This window comes from Nesoenas mayeri (assembly GCF_963082525.1).
Source record: "Nesoenas mayeri genome assembly, chromosome: 13".
Classification (NCBI taxonomy): Eukaryota; Metazoa; Chordata; class Aves; order Columbiformes; family Columbidae; genus Nesoenas; species Nesoenas mayeri.
The window spans coordinates 8268248-8290711 of NC_137550.1; the positions used below are offsets into that span (position 1 = coordinate 8268248).

Genomic DNA, 22464 nt, shown 5'->3' on the forward strand with positions numbered 1-22464 from the left:
TAGTCAATACGAATGTCACTGTCTGCACTAAAAAATGGCTCTTAATGCAAAGAGCAAAGCCCAGGTAATAACCACCACACCACGCACGACATGACGAGTGGCAGGCAGCCAAAACAGGCGGCTTCCCACCCCCACGCTGGCATGGGCTTGAGCAAAATGCCGTGAAACTACTGCCTGCTGGGGCCTGGTGGGAGCCAAGGGAGGAAGAAACAACGCAGGGGCAGCGCAAGGTGAGGAACCCTGCGGCTTTGGTGCTGCTCTGCACGGGCCACTGAGAAAACTCCTCATCCTGTACAGAATCATATAATCATTTTGGTTGGAAGAGACCCTCAAGATCATAGAGTCCAAACATCAGCCTAACTTCAGCACTAAACCATGTCCCTAAGAGCCTCATCCACACGTCTTTTAAACTCTTCCAGGGATGGTGACTCCACCGCTTCCCCGGGCAGCCTGTTCCAGTGCCTGACAACCCTTTCCATGAACATTTTTTTCCTAATATCCAATCTAATCCTGCCCTGGTGCAACTTCAGGCCACTTCCTCTCATCCTATCACTTGCTACTTGGGAGAAGTCCCCAAGGAGCCCAAGGCACTAGGCTGTCAAGGACTCGGGGGAAGGGGAACACCATGGCCACCCTGGGCTTTCTAACAAGCTGAGCACACCATGTGCATGCTGAGGGGAAGGTCTCATCACAAATCAGGGTGCGGGGATACCCTTGTTGCTCGCAAGCTGTGCAGAGAGATGCTCAACAGCTCATCCAAGTGCAGATGCCACACACGGGTGACTTCCCTGCAGTCTGGCACGTGAGCTGCGTGGGTCCCACAGCAGCAATGCCCATTTTTCAGCCACTCTTTCTTCACCCATCATAAATCCAGAATCCCATTTCAGAGCACCTTAGGGCAGGGTGATTTTTACAATGTTCCCTAGGTACAAAACGTCCCAGCAGAAGCCTCGCCATCAAGAGGTGAGCGGTTATCCTGAAGTCAGGCTTGGCAGAAAAAATATGTCACTGCTAAATGACATTGCTAAATGTAGGCTCTCACACAGCAAATGTGAAATAAAACAAAACCAACAGCCACCTCTGGAATAAACACAGTCCTCAACAAGTACATCAAAACCCATGTTGAGCTCCAGATTTCTAACCTGCTCTACTTGCACCTTGAGGGACCAGCACAAAGGCAACTAATAAGAGGTGCCATCCAGCCTCACACGCATCTGCAGAAAGACCTGGTGGGAGAGACGACGACCTCCGCAGCACATCCAACAGCCCATGTCACTGGTGGGGAATGGGAGCTGGTGGCAACAGCACAGTGACACAAGAAGCAGGGAGGTGACGTGAAACCCTGGGGCTGCCCCAATTCCTGGGGCTGAGCCCAGCACAGCACCCATCCAAGGGGTCTGAGCAACCTCAACACCTCCCAGTCTTACCATGAAAGCTTGTGGCCAGAAGAGCAGGGAGGTGGGATGGATGCCCAAGAGCCAGGAGCCAAGAGGAGCCCAGAAGGAGCTGGCAGAGGACATGAGGTGAATGCTGGAGCAACAGAGCCTCCAGCTCCTCCCTGCACGGGGCCTTCTCTCATTAAAAGCAGGATTAACGAACATCCAGGGTGTACAAGTGCTTTTAGCTTCCTATTCAAAGCCTGCGTACCTGCGGCAGAGTAACACGAAGCCAGTGCACAAGGTGCCCATTCAGCTCTCAGAGCAATTGAATTATCTCCAGTGGAATCGCAGCGCTGGCCAAAGAGACAAAGTTAAATCGTAGCAAGGTGCAAGTGCCTGGGAATGTAATATTCCTGATAAATGGCCAGATGACATGTGCTGTTATACAATCTAAGGTGCAATTTGGGCGATGACAATAGTCCCTGGAGTTTCCATTTTCAAACAGCCGCTCAGTTCAATCCAATCCATGTCAAAGCAGCTTTGCCGAGGTGAGTAAGTAGAGCTCATTTGTGCTATTACATGGGGAGCAAGGAAAAGGAGCGGAGGAGTCGCTTGAAAATGAAAAATAAGAAGGAGAAGAGCGACTGGAAGAATAGCAGCACAGCTGAGACGTGCCCGGGACAGGGGGTGCAGGGGGGAGCATCACATCGAGCATCCCCAGCCCAGAGTCCCCAGCCCCTGCCTGGGCTGGTACCACGGGGACCCTGGTGTGGGAGCCAGGCTTTATCTCCACATTTCGGTGTTTCTTCAGCAACTGTATGATTATACTGTAATCACGATGACACTGCTCCTGGGTACAGCAAACAGCACGATCATTAAAAAATTCATTTCAAAATCTTCCTGGAAGCTAATAAATTTTACAGCAGTTTCAATCCTTTCTCATTGCAACAAAGAAAAGCTTAGTTCCAGACAAATTAAAAGTAAATTGATTGCCTTAGGGGAATCTATTCAAATATCACTTTTCCATGTTAGAAATCTCTTCCTGAAACAAGAGGAGAGCCAGGGAGAACCAGCACGGGAATGATGTGGAAAAGCAAATCATTAAATCTCAGTTCACGAAACTAAGGGCGGGGGGGAAAAAAATCAAACTTAAAATAAAATGCAAATGTCTCACTGGGGTGCGGGCCTAACATTTGTGATGGAATTTATGAATAATAAATATGAATAAATAGCAAACATGAAGGGATCAAACACTGTTGTTGATGTTTACTCATGGTTAGCCATCTTTCATGGACAATGCGCAACTGCATTATTTAACGTTCCTCTTCCAGCTACTTCGGGGTTTCTTTTCAAACTCCGGCACCTTCATTTTCTCAGGAACGTACACCACGAGGTGCGAGGCATGTCCCTGAGCCACCGTGCAGCACCCAGCACCCCGGGCACACCAAGGACCCCATCTCCCCTCCATCCCCCAGCAGTGGCTGTTCCCGGCTCCGGAGCAGCAATCCACCGCATCACGCTCCAGATAAAATAATAAGCTCGAGCAAAATACAAACAGTCCCCAGCCATGGTTCATCATCTGCTTGTAAATTAAGACTCTGCACCTCTCCTTTATCTCCCGTAATAGCATCATATCAGGAAACAAGAGGTGGGGAATAGTGTATTATATTTTTGACCTATCGGCTTTTACAGAGTCTTCTTCGCCTTTCCTAATAAGAAATCTCCAGTCTATGCAGAAATGTAATCCTGGCATGGCTTCCCTTGCACAATGCTCGGAGGATACTAATAAGCAGGGACAGTGACAAATGCTCTTTACCGCAACGAGGAGCCTTTCTTTTCCTCTCTTTCGCCATTGTTCAGGATTTATGCAAACTAAGAAATGCTGTATTTTTAATCCTGGATTGTCTATCCCGACACAGAAGGTCAGCAGTGCTTGGACAAAGCAAATGCCTGCAAGGAATTATTTTAACAAAATAAGGGATGTGAATTAGATTAATTTATCAGGCAACTGCTGCTAAGGACCCATGGCAGAATGCAGCTCATGGTCAATGCAGGGATGCAATGGGCTCGCTCCAGCCACTGTAGCTACGACACAGCTCCCAAAAAGCACTGAGGACCCATGCTGATTTACACCAGACTGGGGTTTGGCCCATTCACCTCTTCTCCTGCTCTATATTGCCATTAATAACATCCTTCCTTCTGCAGAATGGTCCCTGGATCGTGAATAAAGACTGACACACCGACACATCAGGATGACTGGTGAACTACGCACTGGAGGGCTATGGAATTATTTGATGCAAAAGATTTTCTCTGGAAAAACACCTTCCCCAGTGCTTCTCACAGCAAAGCCTCTGGGATGAGAAGGCAGCTGTGGGAAGGAAGGTGATCACCCGAAGCAAAGAGGAGCTGGTGCATGGGCACACTGAGCACTACAGAGGAGCAAGACCCAGGAGGTTTCTTGGGCTGGAATGCAATTTAATGCTGGCTGCACCCCTTTATCTGGGACCACGGGCCAATCCCCACCTCATTCACATGGCAAAATCAATGCCCTTTCAGAGGGCCAGCGGAACACACCATTTAAACTCCAATGAATCCTTTCCTTAAGTGGTCCGTAGAGCTCATACTGGCCCCTGAGTGGTAGGGATTTCACCTCTGAAACTCCTCTACTCACACCTTGATATAGGACTCACCAGCATCCCAGCTGATGTGAGGACACAGGATTTGGTCCTGCACTCCAGGATTCAATAGACCTTTTCCATCTCCAGCCATTACAGCTCTGTAATTCATAGGCACGGCTCCCATTAACGCTAATGGCAGTTACTGTGTTGCCTGCACGAGCGCAGAATACAACCCTTTGACTTCATTACTGGAATTCAATTTCATTAACGCTGGATACAGAGGGATTGTCCTAAATACACTCTTTCTTATATTTTTTTCATGTTAATGTAACCATTTGAGTATATTATACCCTGCAGAGATGGAAACATTTCTAGTCTGTTTAAACACATTTCCCACAATTGGGAGCAAAACTTTGTCTCTGTTTATGCCTTTGACACCAGCTGCCTTTCATTTAATGGGACTTTAGTTGCTAAAGCAAATTAATCCAAAGGTTACTTTTCTCCACTGTTGTCAAATCCAAAACAGACAAATTCACGCATTCTGTCAGGGTAACGCAGTACCAGACAGGCACCCACATTCCAATGGCAGCACTAAATCGAATTATCACCCTTTCCCATTCAAAACTAGGCGTTGCTCAGAAAATAACGACAATTCTGATAAAAATCCAACAAAATAGAAATTACAGTTGGGGAAGATAAGAAGCAATTCCCAGCTGCCTGTACTGGGCCAACTCCTGGATCAGCGCTTGTCAGAGCAGCATCCCTGCCCTCGGCACCACCATACAGCCCTTGGGGGCCTCACGGCACACGTTTTACCACAGCCTTCTGCAGCACTTCCCTTGGCCAGGAGGAAGCAGAACAACCCATCCTCATCCTCTGGCCGCGGGATGTGGAGAACTAGGGTGCCGGCAGGAGTGGGGATGCAGTTGAGACCCCTACCTGCCACCTCCTCCTCCTCCTCTCCCTTTGCTGCAGGGTTTCTGGTGCTTCCACACAACAAGTGAGAAATAAAGGAGCGGAGGTTATAAACGCTGATACATAATTTACTCCTATTATCAAGATTAAACACATCTTTGCATGCTTAGCATAAAACAACTGCCTTTCCCAGATTTCTCAAGGACATGCATAAACTTCATTATTATCTAAATAATCAAAAGAGTATTTCAATAGAATATTTAACTGTCTGCCTACTGGAAACTCACAGCCTTAATCTAACACTGATCCTCTGTTGTCCTTCATGTAAATATTGTTGGGACGTCAGCCAAAGCCTAGGGAAGTGAGCTTCATCTTGGTGGATGGGAATCTCTCGTGTCAGATACAGTCAGCCTGACTAATGAGACCTCCAGCTTGCCAAAACCTACAGCCTTGCTGTCTGTTCCAGCCATTGAACGCGCTCAGAAACCCAGTGGCACCAGCCCAGCAGTCTACAGATCCCAATCAACTATCAATAGCTTAAGTGCAAGTGATTGTGTATGAAGTATGAGCCAAATGTGTTTCCTTTTTTCAGTTTTAGGACCTCCAGTATTGTTATTGCACCAGTAATGCTTGCACGGAATTAATCACAGACATACCCACAAGGCAAAACATTATGAGAAGCTCTTTGTACTTTTGAAAAGTGCGCAGCTCTGAAGCGCGGAGGGAGCTGGAAGGCTTCCCAGCACGATGGGGCGTTCCCCACCCTTGGGAAATAACTAGGGAATTTTCCCCCCCCCCCCTTTTTTTTTTAAACCAAAACCATTTGTTGCTGGCCATCTCTCATCAGGACATTGACCTCTCACTCCTCCACTCTGGAGCCCAGCACTATCCCCTCCCTAGTGTTGTACTTTTAACTCTTTTTTGGATGAACATGGGGCTTTTCCACGCTGTTGGATCCCCTTCTCTGAAGCACAGGGATGTCCCATGATAAAGATGCTGGCATTGGGTGGCAAGCGCATCAGAAAATCCCACAGAGAACCAGGACAGCCATGGGGACAGGTCTGCAAAAACTGCTCTACATTGTCCAGCACCCAACAGCACCCACAGCCTGACCTGGCACTGTGACCACTGCCAGACAAGGACACTCCTGTGGCTCTGCCCTGGCCACAGATCTACAGGTAGGGCTCAAATGGGGCTACATCTCCATGTCGAGGAGGGGTAAGAGCGATGCCAGGGAAGCACCAGCCATAGATTAGACCAGCCCTAGAAGAGATCATAGCATTGGCAAAGCCTGGGAATCTGGCCTGTTTAACTCAGCAGAAGCTTTGTTCTGGCAATTAAGTGTACCTTCTTTAATTAAGGGAGTGTACATAGTGCGTAAATATACACATAAAATTACTATAAGGTCAAGAGTCAAATCTAAAACCTCACTATAAGCGTAGGGAGACTACACTACCTGCAAGTCATGGGTAAGCTTAACTTCCAGCAAGGCAGGTGGGGTCCCATCCCACCCTATCCCAACCCATCCCATCTCATCCTGTTCGCCCCACAGCCATGGGGGAGAGATGGAGAACGAGCCCTTGTGTTTGTCTGGGGCTGCAAACTGAAGAGCCACAGGGAGAGAGCTGAGCAACGCGAATGGAAAATAACCCGATTTTCATGCCCTGTGTAAGTGCTGCAAGGAAAGCAGGCAGCTCCATGGCTCCAGCCCTCCTGGCCAACCTGATGCCAACAATGGGCACCTGGGCACTGGTGCTGAGTCCAACATGGCGGGGGGTCTCACGCTGCCCTGGGGTCCTGCCACGTGTTCCCATCCTGTGTCTCCAACACAGGGGGCAGGAGGCTCCTGTTCCCCGAGTCGGGCTGCTCCGGTGCAGCTGGAGCACGTTGGCCTCTGCCCCAACCTCTGCCTCAACCTCTGCCCGTGCAGCCTCCCGTGATTTCCCATTTCTCCACAGCGCGTTTCTGCAGCGCTGCCCCGAGGTCAGGCTGGGTTGTGTTGGCTCCTGGCCCCGGTTCACAGGGCTGTCAGTTAAATTGCACCACGGCATCGTTACTGCCGGTGATGGTGTGACAGACAGACAGAGCCCAGCTGGATTTTCAAAACCTAAGCACTTTGCAACACTGACAGGCAAAAAAAACACAAACAACCTAAAACACACCAACCCGCAGCCCTCTTAGTCTGAGCAGGTTTTATCTGGAAACATCCAATGCTAGTAAGTATAAGACTCCACAAAGTCATTCCTCCTGAACCACTTTTCTGACCAAACCTTTTAACTGTCACTGGGAAATAAAGAGCGATAGGTACCAGCCCCAGACGGCATTACCTGATGAGTCTAGTCCCCACCACATCCTTAACACAGCCTTTCTTCAAAGGGATAAAGCAACGCCAAAATGACTGACGTAATTTGGTGCTTTCAGGCACAGTTAGAGCACGGAGAAGAGTCAAGTTCATTACACTGGAGTTCACCACAGGGCTGCGGCAGCCGTGAAGATGCAGCCGGTGCCGGGCCTGAGCCGCCGACCAGGCGCCTGCTTCTGCGGCAGGACCACAGGATGGACCATAAGTGGGTAGGTTTAACCCAAGCGTGTCCCTCTGCAGTGGGAATCAGCCTGGTTTTCCAGCCCGAGCACAAGAAGGGGGATGCAAGGGGAAGGCAGGCAATGCGGTCCTGCAGTAACTCTGCTGGAGCCTCTCTACAGGGATCCATCCACCCTGGCTGTCTGCGGCACACAGCTGTAATGCCGCCTCCTTGCCACTGCACGCTCGCCTCCTTTCTAAAACACTTACACATGCAGCATGCATTAGTATTAAAAAACCATTAAACCTCGGAAAGGAAAAACTTTGACAGGATGCGTAATATACTAAGTATAATTAATTAAATTGGATGAGGCACTGGGGGACGAGAGAAGAGTGGATGGAGACTGTTCTTGGAAAAGGGATGGTAATGCATTCATGTTCAGTGTGTGCCATTAAGTAAGAAACAGCCTTGGAAGAGGCAAGGATGAGCGACGGGAGCTCTGAGAGATGGCACCAGCCAGTTGGGCACCTCGGATGCATAGCTAAGAAGGTGATAGCATGAAACATGGCCAATTAGGGCTCCAAAAAAATACAATGAAGGTGGAAAAGAGATGGAAGAACAAAAATGGCAGTAAGGTTGCTAAATAGCAATGCCCTACCAGTGACAGCCTCCTCCAAAGGGCATCTCTCGATGCCCTGCATGGGCTCAGGGTGATGGAGCACCCAGCACCGGGATCCTCAGGACCCGCACAGGCACCGGGGCAGGCGGGAGGAGATTCATCCTGCAAAGCATCTGCCTTTCCATGGGGTTATTCTTCCATTATTTGTACACCGTAGCATGGGGAGCACCGTGCTGCATTCATCCCCCCCCTCAGCAGGCACCAGCAGCAGCTGAGGGTGGGTGGGAAGCAGCAACCAAGCCGGAGATGGGGAGGGAGCATCAAAGGCGGCCCCAGCCGACACAGCAGGCACAGCATGATGAGACAGCCGCAGTCTGGCTGTTCAGCAGGACAAAAGTTTTAACAGGCTTAACAACAGCATCGGCACTGATCATTAGGCAATTACAACTGCTGAAAGTTGACAAAGCACCAGGACCAAATGAATTATCTCCCCAAATCCTGCAGGCAGGAGCACAGAAAAAAGTCGTCGTCAACAGCCTCTGATAGCTCACCGGGTGCAGAGCAGTAACTAAAAACTAAAGGGCTGCTCGTTTACTTGCTGTTTGGAGAGATAAAAGGGAAAGCCCAGGAAATGAGGTCTTCAAAAACATTCTCATCATTTAGGGAGCGGTGGGAGGGAAGATCTTGGAAACACTGATAGAGCCAGGATTGCTCAGCCCTAGGGATGTCTGATTCAGCGAGGAAGGGACTGTGTGTGTGTTGGGAAAGGGAAGGCAGATTTTGATTGGGGGAGTTCACTCCTGAATCATCCCCAATCGCTCAATTCTGCACATTCCTGTACGGCAGTCAGTGCCAGCCGAGGGGATGATCGTGAGCATTTCTCCTCGAGGATGTGCCAAAACCCACTCCTTGAGGGATCTGCAGAGCTTAATCCATGCGGGACTGCGGCAACTCCCTGCTCCGCTTCCTTGCAAGCCAGGGGACGCTCAGCTCTGTCACACCGTGCTTCTCAAGCACAGCCCTTCACTTTGAGTGACTAGGCACGCTTTTAGGAAAAACATGCAAATGTGATTTAAAGACTCTAAGTGATACAGAATATATCACATCCCTTGGGAACCTGTTCCAGGGGGTAATTATTCTAATTCCTAAAATCACGCGTCTCATTTGCAGCTAGAATTTTCCGATGCAAGGCTCCATCCTCCAGCAGCAGCTGTGCCTTGTTCGCTGAACCAGAGAGATGCTCAGTAGCAGGTATATGATGTTCCCCGAGTTCACTTCTGAACACAGGCTGAGATGACCGATGTCTCAAGCAAAGTCCAGAGCACGTCCCCCGAGGACACCGTCTCTCTAGGGTCCTATTTCAAGCCCAGTGGTCTCAGCTGATAGGTCCTGCTGGATTCAACGGGCTTGGAGTCAGGTCCTAAATCTCCAGACGCTTGTTTGGAGAATGAAAGCAAATGCCTTCAGCTATATCCAGAAGCTCCTGATGCAGAACAGTCTCCAGAAAGCAAGGGGACAATTTTGCCCTGACAAAGTATCTCTTCTCCACCTGACAGGACAGAGCTCGGTGGTCCCTACAAGGTACATCTGTCCAGTGAAAGACTTGCATGGATTTTATAGTTAATTAATTGAATTTATCTACCCAATAACAATGAAGGAAGACTGACAAAGCAGAGGTGAGGCAATGAGGGAACTGCAGGTGGAATTGTTCATTTTAATTACTTGTCTTCATTAATGTGAGGTTCCTGGATCCTACAGTGATGACTAATGGGGTAAAATATTTGCATGAGAGAATATACTTCTACCAAAGGACACGTGGCTAAAGGGTGAAACAGATACAGAATTTTCTTTGGATTTTACAAGGGCATTTCTAGTACAAGATGAAGTGATTTCCCAGAGCCCAGCAACATACCAGAGGGGAGAAACCTTATCTGCAAGATAAACATTTCTGTGAGGCACAAAAGTGCCCAGAAAAATCTCGGCTGAAGGTGGAAATAAGTGACAAACAAGGTAAAACATGGGTTATACTTGAGTCATTTGTGTCTCCTCGGCACTTGAATGAGTTGGATACAAGCATCACGGCTACCTGTTCTCCTGACAGCACTGAAAGGAAACAAAAGTTCGGAACAAGCCAAACACGTTCAATTTGCCTGAATAATTTAGGCTGCTGAGTTATCATGTGCTTCATGGACTGTCATCGAGAAAAGCTGTATTGCAGAGGAAAGGTCTGTAAATCAATGCATCTGAGGGACCAAAACTAATCAGAGAGTGGCTGCAAAAGCATCGCCTGTCAGAACAGATGCAGGACATGGAAGTCAAGCGGCGAGCAGCCAGCAGCCCCGCACTCCTGGGGACGGCTCCTCGGGACATGCAGCCAGGACAGGCAGAGCGGGGCATCGGGAAGACACGGCTCCCATTGAAACGTGCTGCTGAGCAGCAATGTCACCGGCACAGACAACTCAGCTGGTAAACACAGAGAGGGAAAACAAGGAATAAAGTCCGGTATATACCTAGTGCCCACACAGGCAACCACCTGGGTATGCCAGACCCTCCCCAAAGGTATTGACATCCTACACCAACGCACCTACTACTCCCCAAAATCCTTCTGGCTGACTCTTCCTGAATTACTATTGTGTATGGTTTTGGCTCCAGGTTTCTAGCCAAATTCCTCTTCACAAACCAGAGCTGCCCCTTTGTAACTTCCCACTGAGCTGTATCAAATCCACAAGCGTGGATAGTTAAATTGCAAAAGTCACTCCTCTCACAGAGCAAATCCTGCTCCTCACTTGGATCGGGAGCAGTTCGGCTATTAAACCAGCTAACGAGCAGACAAGGCAGCACCGTCTGCTGTACTCGCACCAGCCTCGTATTGTTAATGAAACCAATGCAGTCAGAGGAAATCAAGTACCCAACCTATTTTGGTTTGCAAGTGATGCAGACACCTGCCTTCCTCAGGCTTCTCATGGCAAGTTCCAACCAATGCTCTTCAATCTTTCCTTTTTCACATAAAACAGCACAAGAACCACCACAAACTCTGCTCTCTTCAGCACACACCCAGCAGAGCAAAGTCTTCTCCCTAGAAAAGGTCAGGAGCTCCTCATCTTCATCAGCCACAGGACGTAGCACCCCCTGCCTCGCAGCCAGGCCCCCCCTCACTGCAGAGACCCTCCTGTGACCATCCAACCCCACTTCCCTCTGCCAGGGAGGTTTTGGGGGTACAGCTCCCAAGTGCTTCCCTAAGACACATGGTAGAATCTGTGGTGAAATCTCACCAAACAGTCCAAGATCGTTTTCTCCAGCTGGGACTGATTGAATATCGCCTGGGCACCGGATGATGTGGGAAATCAGTCGTAGCCGAGCACAAATTGCATGCATAGAGGTAATTACTGCAGCACAAGGTTGGTAGCACCACTACCCACATGACAGTATATCTCAGCAATTTTCATTTCCTATTGCTTCAATTCAGAGAAGGATTTTTTTTGGTTTTTTTTTTGTAGTTCAATTTTCTCCTTTTCCTACAGGGACTGACGTTAACCCAGGATTTCTTCAGGGTAGAGCTCTGCTTTCACTAAAGCTAGTCATTCCACATACCCAGATGTCCTCCAATTTACTACACCCAGACCTCAAGCCCAACCCATGTCAACCTGACTTGCCTGCCCTGCCCCAAGTGTGACTGTCACTGCCCGAAGGTGAAGTGACACAGCGGTGACCGTCGGTCACCCGCTGCCACGTGCTGTCACCCGCAGCCAGCTCTGGGTATCTGTAATGAAACACAACATGTGAGTAGCTAATGAAGCTGGTTACAAAGCAAGTCATTCTCCACACTTGAAAAAGGCTGAAAATATGATAAGGAAAATGGAAGAAAAAAAATAAGGGTTTCTGCTGAAAAATAAAAACACTGAGAGAGCTAATGCTGAGAGTGGGGAAGCTGATCATTACTATTACAGATACTCAGCAAAAATGAGGCCACATTATTCTTATGTGATTATACACATTGTGGCTAGCATATATCTGTAATACACTTCCTCTAAACAACTTATTTTCCAAAGAGACACGGGGGTTCAACACTGGATGGAAAGGGAAATCACCGAGCAAGGGCAACACAACCCCAGCCGGAGCCTGGCACAGCCCCGCGCTCCTGCTTCCCATCGCAGCCCGCTCCACCGCACACCTGCGTGTCTACCGTCAGCAAAGGCTGCCAAACTTCTTAATAATTCTGTGACCCATTTAAAAATATCTACTCTCTTACATTCATATATGCTGTATGAGAAATAAAATATAGCGCTCGCGAGTTTTGAGTGGCAGCACTTCCCTTAAGACAGATAAAAGCTGCAAGTTCTCTCTGCTGTTTGGTGCCAATTATTAGAGTTTTGACTTATATATTATTACATAGATCATTTAGTAAAACAACCTACATACAAACCCAGTGGTATGTCATCACTTCAGCAGTTACCTGCTGGAAGCAGAGCAGTTTAGACACTCACCCATATACACCTTATTTTAGAAAGGGTGGGCTTCCTCCCCTGCACCCAGGGCAGACGCAGCCCCCTGCCCTACAGCTCTCTGCAGCATGCAAACGTAATTAAGAGAGACCCAAATTATTTATCTTCATTGCACAGACAAAGTTATTTGCACCACTTTTTTGGGGGAGAAGAAAACAGACACCCAACTTGCACCAGCACCTCCAGAGGTGCCGGTCCAGCGCCGTACCCCAATCACCTCTGAGCTGCCAGGCGTGTGTTTCAATACAGCGGGACGCGATTTAACCCAATGGCAACGCCTGTGCCCAAAAAGCTGCTTCGAAACTCGACGTATATCCCGTGTCCACGGAGCCGAGGGTCAGCACTCTGTTTGTGGTGATTATTCCTCTAATAAAGGGCCCTGTATTTTCCAGCGGCTGCAAAATTGATGCAGGTTGCTATGGTAAGCACACACTTTTCCCATTTAGCAGAATAATAGACAGCTTTGTATAATTCACTGATTTCAGATGATTTCTCACCCCAAGAGCAAGTCGCTCAAGTTACATAAGTCACCTGTTGTTTAGTCAATCTGGCAATTTTAATTAGAATAAATTTTTATGATTCCTCTTTGCAACACTTAGAGCTGCTCTGCCACCAGAATGCGGAGATGTCTGTAAATTATACGTGCTCCAATCACATGGTTTTTTGCCGTTTTAATTACAGTAACATTGCAGCATTAATCATGCAAGCCTCTGTTAAACAAGTAACAGCCATCCTCCATCATAATTAAAAAGAAAGGCCAAGCAAACAGGAGCTTTGGAGTTTACCATATTTCCTCTGAAAATTGTATTTTAACTTAAGAGTTTCACAAACAGCAGTTTTATTTGGTTCTAATTAGTGTTGTGAAGGAAACACCGAAAGGTTAATAAGAGATGGTTAGTTTGTAATGCAAGTTTCCCAGTGCCAGCCCCAGCAGTTCAGTCTGTTTTCAGAGTCATTAACGATGTAGATTGATTACAGGAGGAGATCGGGAAGTGCTGGCTTGCTGCGTTAGCAGAAGGTTAGGTTTTATTCATATACCTTCCCTACTGTTAAATATGCTGGCCATTACCTTGACCACTTTGCTAGTCTTAACTGCTGTGAGACAGAAAGTGTTAATGGCTTCCTTAGAGGATACTGGCAAAGGACAGGAAGAAAAAAAAGTCCACACGAGCCTTTTTTTGGCTTGTTTATAAGGGAAGAGGAAGCTGCAAGCTTGACTGAATTGTTTATTTATCTTAGAAATATTTGAAAACCCAAGTATTGTGTGGTGGTTTTGGAAAAGGATGCTTGGGGAGAGCCAGGGTTAGCACTGCCCCGTCCTTCAGCTGAACCCTGACAAAGAGCTTCTCTGTGAACCTTCCGCTTCAACTGGGGTTTAGGAGCAGTTAACAAAACTAAGCATAAATAGAAGCTGAAACTATCTAATCAGAAATATAACTTCTTCATATGCCCTACAAATTGCTCTCCAGTCACCCAGAAAAAATATGGGTAAGCAACAACTAAATTTGACAAAATCTCATTTAAAAGTACAATAAAATACTAGAAATCCTCCAACTTTCTGGGTTGATCATTCATAACCTATAGAACGGGGTACAGATCCAAGTTTTCATTTTCCTCTCAAAGTTGCCAAAATGTTCACATCTGGTGAGAGTTTTCTGTGCTTAGATGGGAAGGAATGAGGATCTAAAGGTTATAACTCCTGTGACCCTGGACTGAGAAACTGAGTGGTGGATACTCAGCAAGAACTATCTTTGATGGAAGGAACCTAAAAACTGAAGAAAGAGTGCCAGGAATGTGGGATATATGATAATGCTCCTTATGCAAACAAAGGAGGTTACACATCTGTTACTTAGTTCTGCTGTTGCAGAAAGGGACTGGTGTCCATTTATTGCTCTGGATGTGACTTCAATGTCACATCAGTGACAACCCTGCCCCACCACCAGTTTCCAGTGAGGACTTCGACAAGCTGTGCTTAGGCAAGTTGAGTGCTACAGAGCTACCAACCTACGGAAGAATCATAGAATAGTTTGGGTTGGCAGGGACCTTCCCAGCTCCCCCAGTGCCACCCCTGCCATGAGCAGGGACATCTTCACTAGCTCAGGTTGCTCAGAGCCCCATCCAGCCTGGCCTGGGATGCCTCCAGGGACGGGGCATCCACCAATGCTCTGGCCAACCTGGGACAGCCTCTCACCACTCTCATCATCACAAATTTCTTCTGCATGTCCACCCTGAATCTCCCCTCTCTTGGTTTAAAACCATCACCCCTTGTCCTATTGCTACAGACCGTGCTAAAAAGCCTGTGTGTACAACAGCATCAGTAACCACCACACAGCCATCCGTGAGCTGACAGAGATGCTCAGTAGGTAATAATTTCAAAGTGTAGGAATCATAAGACAACCAACTCCTCTTCCCAAAGCCCAGCTTACCCACTCATTATAAAAATCCTTCTCTGGGGTTTCAAAGCACTGTGAGAAGCTGACTGCTCCCTCCAGGCTGGTCACTGCAGGAGCACCACTGAGCTCCGAGGCTGCTTTACTGAGCGATCCGTGCAATAATACACAAATCAAAAGAGCTGTAATAATTGACATTGCCCTGTAAAGAAAGCTTACAGCCTTTATCCATCTTAAGGGATGTGCTGTCACTCACAGATGAATGTTATACTGTATGTCTTGTGCTGCATATATGAATACAAGGAAGTAGGTATTTTTATTAATTTGTATAAACTTAGAGAGAAATGTAGCTGTATTTCCAGCTTCCAAAGCCCTTGAATATGTCACTTAGGTCTTCATTTTCATACAGCTCTGTGTACAGCCTTTCTGCAGAGTAAAAGGGAGTTGCAGGTGGAATAACTGCTGGAAATCAGCTTAAAAAATCAACAGTTCTAATACCTGTGTTTGCCTCCAGTTAATACCATTAGTCATGTTCTCAGTTCATGCCTGAAATGCACCCAGATACTATGGAGATGAGCATAAGAACCAATTGGAATATTCTAGATAAAACCTGATCCCCTAAATGACAATGTATCTGCATAATTCGGGATGCAACCAGCAAGAAAAGTTTCAGTGAATATCATGTGCCCGGCTCTCCTTTACACCCAAGCCTATTTCTATACTGTGTGATGGTATAAAGAAGATTTAACATAAGCATTTAAATATAGCCCATTTTTATTCAAAGAACCCTTCGTCTTGCTGGAGTTTATGAGAGTCAGACACAATTAAACCACCTATGTGAGCAAAGTTACTCAAATGTGGAAATGTATGCAGGATCAGGTCTTTCCAGATGACATTTCACGCCAACCTTTACTGCTGATCTGGCACCAGAAAAATGGAAGTGATGCTATTAGAAGCAATTCTCTGAAGAGACACATTACTGACATTGCTTAAAAACCCTCTCACTTTGATTTTAAAGCTTTTTCACTATTTTTATGGCTGTGGTGACTATTTCTAACACTGGCTTTTTTATTATTAGTGTGTGTTTATTATTTTAATATTTTCTTTTGGATTCTATTTTTATCTTAAACAGCAAGTCACTGCTTCCCTGGGACAATGATTTTCTTTCTACAACTGATGGTAAAAATACTGGTCAGCACTGGGAATTAAAATAAGTTTGAAATCTGTTGCTTCTAACATTAAAATCACATATTTGAAATAGTTCTTTTCTGATTTCTATGCTGGCAAGAGCTTCTACGACTTAGAGAGTACAAGAATGGCTCTGGCTCAAGGCAAGGTGAAAAAGGTATTATAATAGAAAGGATTTAAGCAGATCCAGGTGTCCGTATCCATCCACACAAAGAAAACAAGCCAAACCTGCACAAATGCTGTTTGGAACAGGGCAAAGGGATTTAAAAAAAAAGTCCCAGAATGAGCAAAACCAAGGGAGGAATAACTACCTGAATCACAAAACAGAGTATCCAGCCTCAAAGATGCTAATTCAGGTCCTGAGGGATCTAATCAACCTCTTTGTTGAAGTAAAGATGAAACTTTTTGACAGCAAATGCTTTCTGATAAAATGGAATTTTCAATTACCCTGCGAAACATCTGGTCTGCACTGCCATTTCCCGGGAAAAGCACCACCACGCTCTACAGTGTTGTAAAACATTTCACGCTGAGATCTCCCCATGTTGCCGGGAGGAACCGGCATGAGGAGCTTCCAAGCTGACAGCAAAGCCTCCGCGGCCGCCTGTATCACCCACCGCTGTCCCACAGAGGTGATGCTGCTGGTGGGTCTCCTGCCCGGCACCACCCTGCACATCACCCCCCTGCTGGAAATCACGTTTGCCTCCAGTGCTGGACTTCGAGTCAAGGTTACACCAGGACCTGGAGAAAATCTGCCCCATCACAGAATCACAAAATGTCAGGGGTTGGAAGGGACCTCGAAAGCTCATCCAGTGCAATCCCCCCACCAGAGCAGGAACACCCAGATGAGGTTACACAGGAAGGTGTCCAGGTGGGTTTGAATGTCTGCAGAGAAAGAGACTCCACAACCTCCCTGAGCAGCCTGTTCCAGTGTCTGTTACCCTCACTGAGAAGTTTCTTCTCAAATTTAAGTGGAACTCTGTGTTCCAGTTTGCAACCATCACCCCTTGTCTTACCATTGGTCGTCACCGAGAAGAGCCTGGCTCCATCCTCCTGACACTCACCCTTTATATATTTATAACCAAGAATGAGGTCGCCCCTCAGTCTCCTCCAAACTAAAGAGCCCCAGCTCCCTCAGCCTTTCCTCATAAGGGAGATGCTCCACTCCCTTAATCATCTTAGTTGCCCTGCGCTGGACTCTCTCCAGCAGTTCCCTGTCCTTCTGGAACTGAGAGGCCCAGAACTGGACACAATATTCCAGATGTGGTCTCACCAGGGCAGAGTAGAGGGGCAGGAGAACCTCTCTTGACTCTCTTGACCTGGGATGAAATAGGCCAAGATATAAAGGGAGACGGCAGGACTTAACCCCATCTTCCAACAGACTTCTCCAGACAACCCAAAACGTCGCCGAGATCCAACAGACACTTCAAACCCCCCAGTTCTCAAACAAATGTGTTTGGAAGTTCAGCTGAGGACGCAGTTGGGAAAGGAGCGCATATAAACTTCTAGCAGTGCTTAACACCTCCACAAATAAACAAACAATTAAACGGCAGTGAGGCAATCGCAAAAGGTGGGGCAGCACCGGCACCTGCCTTCTTCAGCATTCCTTTTGGTATCAATTAGCAGGGGAAGGAAAACAATTCTGGGCGATAATGAACTCCAAATTGGGTATATATTAGAGCAATTAGAGCAATATTTTCAGCTAAAGAATTTATAATCAATAATTAAGATCCTGAGGTAAAGAGGGACTGGGCAGAAGTCCTGCTCCCAAAATAAGCAATGTGGCTGAGCTCCAAGTGGTATTTCTGATGACCTGCCGCTGCCCACTAAAGTTCAACACCCTCCACATTAGTTTGCAATTTTTCTGGAAATCTAGGTCATTTTCAAAGGGCTCCTGCCAGTGGGACTGGCAGCTGGTGTCACTCCCACCCAAGAGCGGCACCAGGGCAGCGAAGGGGCAGATGGCCCTGAGGCCACCTAAGTATCTGCAGCAGGTCCCTGAGGCTCCCATGGCCATGTACTCACCACCAATGCTGGGCTCAGGTACCGGTTTAAGAACGCTAAAGGAGATTGGACCCATCCATGCCTACCCCATGCCTACCCCCTACTGCAGGAATCCAGCATCTCAGTAGGCAAAGGCTGGTCAGATAGGTCTATGCTAAACCCCTGGTGCCACCACAGAGGGATCGTCCTCTACCACCGAGCTGAAAAGATTTCTGCCAACCAGTGTATTGCCTTGGGAGATCCAGGATTACCCACCAAGCAGATAAAGACTCCCAAATTATTTGAAAATTGGCCATGAGCTGCCCTTCAGTCGTGGACTGTGTCCTTGGGGCAGTGGTCAGCCCCCTGGTCCTGCACATCCTTGGCATTGAACTTGTGTTTCCTCTCTGCCTCGCCGCTCTGACCCAAAACTGAGTAAAAATTACCGTGCCAAAACCATCGCTTTAATCATGCAGGAACTGTTGTTATCACCATCATCTCAGTGTCTTGATTTTCCTGATTATTTTCTGTAGTCCCTGCTCAACAAATCAGCTCAGAAAAATATTCTCTTTAACCTTTTTCTCAGCTTTTGTGACAGTAACTGCTAACCTCCCCGCCTGCGCTGCTCCTCTCTTTGCTCCACGAACACCCCAACAATCTCTCAGGCGAGTCCTCCCTGCTCCTCCGCATGAGACAGCATGGGTCCCAGGACAGGAGAGCTGCCCCCCCAGCACATCTGCCTGGGGGGGTATTTTACACTCAATGAGTTTGTGTTCCAGTGGTTTGGGCCATATTTATTTCCATCTGACTCCTCCAACGAGCTCTGCCTCCAACTCATCCTCTTAAACTTATTTGCATTGTTATCTGGTGCACAACAGAGCCAGCACGCAGACTTATCAGAAATGTAATCTCTGTAAAACCCTATCTGCCGTCCACTGAGATTGGCCTTTTTTGCTGAAGAAATGTGACAAAAAATTAACAGATGTTGCTCAGACCATTCAACAGAACAGGAATCAATTATGAATATTTTTGCTCCCACAATCATCCCTTACTGCAAACACATCCTTAGGAAACCCTCTCCTGATCAAAATGAAAAAGCATTTCTTTGTAATAGAAGAATAATAAATGATAGCTATCAGCCTGCATTCTCTGACACAGCGCTGGTCCGCGGAGAATTAAACTGCCACCGTACAGTTATATAAATGTTTAATTTTTTTCATCTTTGGCCACAGTAGGGTTGTCTGGAAATACATTATCGCTGCGGATGCCATCCCTCTCCAATTAGCGTGGCTGGCAGCGTGGAATGGGTAGGTGACCTCTGTGTTTCCCTCCTTGTGGAGTCTTACAGGGTTAACTACGGCCATTTAACAGACTCTATCGAGAATTAATACAGCGATCAGCTTCTCCCCAGAAAAAAACTCACATTCAGCAGCGCAGATGGCAAGAACTCTCTCTCCCCGGTTTGACTCTTTTATGACAGCAAAACAAAGGCTTTTAATGATGTTTACCATGAATTGAATTAAACAGCTGAAGACCAGTTCATAATCACAGCATTTTGTTTTCATATCCTTAAGTCTTTTAGCAGTGGGGCTTCCAGTTGAGCCTCAGCTACAGCTTATCTCAAGATATAGCCAAGAGCCCTGAGGCTCCCCTGAGCCAGAGCACCAAACTGCATTCAGGCTTCTTAATTGAAAAAGACAGGATGTTTGCATAGGATGTTTGCATCCGTCAGACATTAAAAGCGACATTCATGCCCAAGTATAAACGACGGGTTGGGCTCAGCTGAACTCCTCTGATTTCTTTCCTCTAGCTAATACCGGGCTGGTTTCAGAGCAGACTTCATCACTGCATGTGGGGATGCGTAAGAGCTGAAATCCCACCGCCTTTTCAGGGGAAAAGATACAAAACCCTTGCCCGCTGGCCTGAGTTAATCCCTCATGGGATGCCTGACTAATTGCCTGCACACTTCTCTGACCTTTTGGAAAAGTTGCCCGGACAGCACACAAGCTCTGGAGACGGGAAGCGGAGCACACTGGGATGGGCACATGGTCTGTGCTCCAGGGAAGAGCCCGGCAGGGACTGGTCCTGGGCACAACACCCGTAATTCCAGCCCTAATCCCAGATCCACCGCTCTCTCGCTGTCTGGCAGATGCTCAGGGCCTTGGGTTTTCTGCCTGTCAAACAGGAGATAATCCTAACTGCTCGCTTACCTGAAAGGCGTGGCGTGAAGATTAATTTATATCTACCCACAGCTCTGACGATGTACAACGTTATCCCCAGCAAGCGCTAAGCATCCTTATTGTGCATCCACCGAGGCAGCACCGGAGCCACCAGCTGAGGCACACAGAGGTCAGGTGGGTGGTGGGCAGCCCCCCAGGACACACAGTGGTGGCTCACCTTGCTCGGGGCCCTGGGACCCCACAGAGGGGACGCTGCTGTTCAGCACGTCGTTGACGGCTGTGTCGCAGTAGAGGCCCCTCTGCACGTCGTGCTCACTGTCCGTCTGGTCGCTTTCCTCGTGGCCGCTGTCCTTCAGGCTGTTCCCCTCCAAGTCCTTGAACGTGGAGCTGCTGGGAGAGACACAGACATGACTTACTGGGTATGACAAGGCGGTCCTCACCACCCCACAGCACTGCAGCGAGACTTGCGGTGGTGGCACGACTGTCATCGCTCAGCCCCATGTCCTGCAGAGACAGAGAGGTCCCCTGCCATCCCCAGCACACAGCTGCAGGGCTGGGACTGCTCCCCCAGCATGGAGAACTGGGGCAGGGGATGCGAAGGCGCACAGCTTGCTCAGCAGCTCTGCATCCCAAAACACAGCATCCAGCCTGCACCACTTCACATGCTGCTTCTGCCCATGGGTACAATGTGAGCCTGGGGACCAGGCTGCTGTGGGGATGATGGAAGCTGGAAGCGAAGCAGGATTTAAAAAAAAAAAAAATAAACATATACATTAAACAAGCTGTTTGTATAACTAGGCTCCCTCAAGTCATATTACCTCATATTGAAGTTACACAGTAAACCCAATTTTTTTAGGTTATAGGCCAAATCGTAATTGCTTAAGTTTGAAAACAAACACCTTCCTAGAAATGGGAATTGCTTTTTATGATGATGATGCCGTTCTTATTTTTAAAAATAATCCAGTGATTCCAGGTCAGAGTTCACACAGCTTTAAGGAGAGCTGATACACAGTTGAACGCTTTGACATGCCCAGCAAGCACAGCCACTGCTGGGGAGACCTGAGAGCTGAACTGCTCCCAAATTTCCTCCAAGGGCTGAGCAACTCCATCACCCCATGGCACCCAGGTCCCAGGCTGGAGGGATGGAAGAGTTTCATTTCTGGCTGCATTCAGGTCCTTTTGCTTCTCCCACTGTCCTGTGAGGGGTGATGTCCCAGGACACTCAGCTGTGAACCACAGGGACATCTCCAGATGCGCCTGCCCCAGGTGACACAGTCATCAGGATGTCCTGGGGTCACCTACCCTGCGCCTCCTTCCACACCAGTCTTGGCATGGGAAACCTGTGCCCATCAATGAGGATCCACCTGCACCCACAACCCCAAACTTTCTCGCTGGCTGATTTGGTGTGAAACGCTGGTGGAAGAAGCAGCCTGTGCTTCAAAGCCCCAAAGAGCTGGAGATTTTCATTACTTTGAAAAGCCCTTTTGCGTCTCCACGGAAACCAAGCAGACCACCTACCATCTGATGCTTTGCAAAAGCACACAAGGGGGGAGCTCGAAATACATATAAATTGGTAAACCTTCAAACATTACCTTTTAAATAAAGATGTCCCTGTTGAAGCCACTGACTTTGATTCCAGGCAACATCAAAGAATTTTAAGTTAAGAAAGCACTACAAATCTACAATTCATTTGTGTGCACGTAGACGAGCGGGAGAGGCAGGCAGACAACACAGGAGAAGTACAAATAGATTAATTAAAGTGCTGGATTTGAGGAGATTCACTCACCAAAGATAGAAGAGCTACAACATGTTCATAAAGGCAAAGGATGAAAATGATGCCACAGTATGTTACAGAAAATATTTTTTTGTTCTTACATGTCTGCACAGCGTTCCCGGCACCTGTTGTACTTAAGGTATAAGACAAAGGCAGAAAGAGAGGGGAATCGCTGTCCTACACAGAGCTGCCGTTCACAATACGCAGGCAACCCCTGTTAAAACGCATTTATCTCCCCTGCAGTGAACCAGACCGTAATGCAGCAGCCACAAGACACGTTTCCGCGGCTGACACTTCTCTAAAGGATGGGCAGGTCTCGGGGAATCGGCAGCAGCAGCATTTCCCAAACAATACAGCCTCGGAGTAAGCCTCGCTGCGGCAGGCAGGAGCGCCGCTT

At 47.7% G+C, this 22464-nt stretch overlaps 1 protein-coding gene across 2 annotated transcripts in view; it reads right to left on the reverse strand.

Annotated features, from left to right (window-relative positions):
* Positions 1 to 22464, reverse strand: part of PCDH19 (protocadherin 19) — a gene marked incomplete at both ends in the record, with an annotated part of 54549 nt that overhangs the window by 3568 nt on the left and 28517 nt on the right. Inside the window, one exon of one of the 2 annotated variants that reach the window (XM_080352866.1) lies at positions 20511 to 20680. In XM_080352866.1, coding sequence (XP_080208992.1) covers positions 20511 to 20680 — 170 coding nt within the window. Of the gene's footprint in view, positions 1 to 20510; positions 20684 to 22464 lie in introns of both variants that reach the window. The other variant, XM_080352865.1, reaches the window with a different exon arrangement.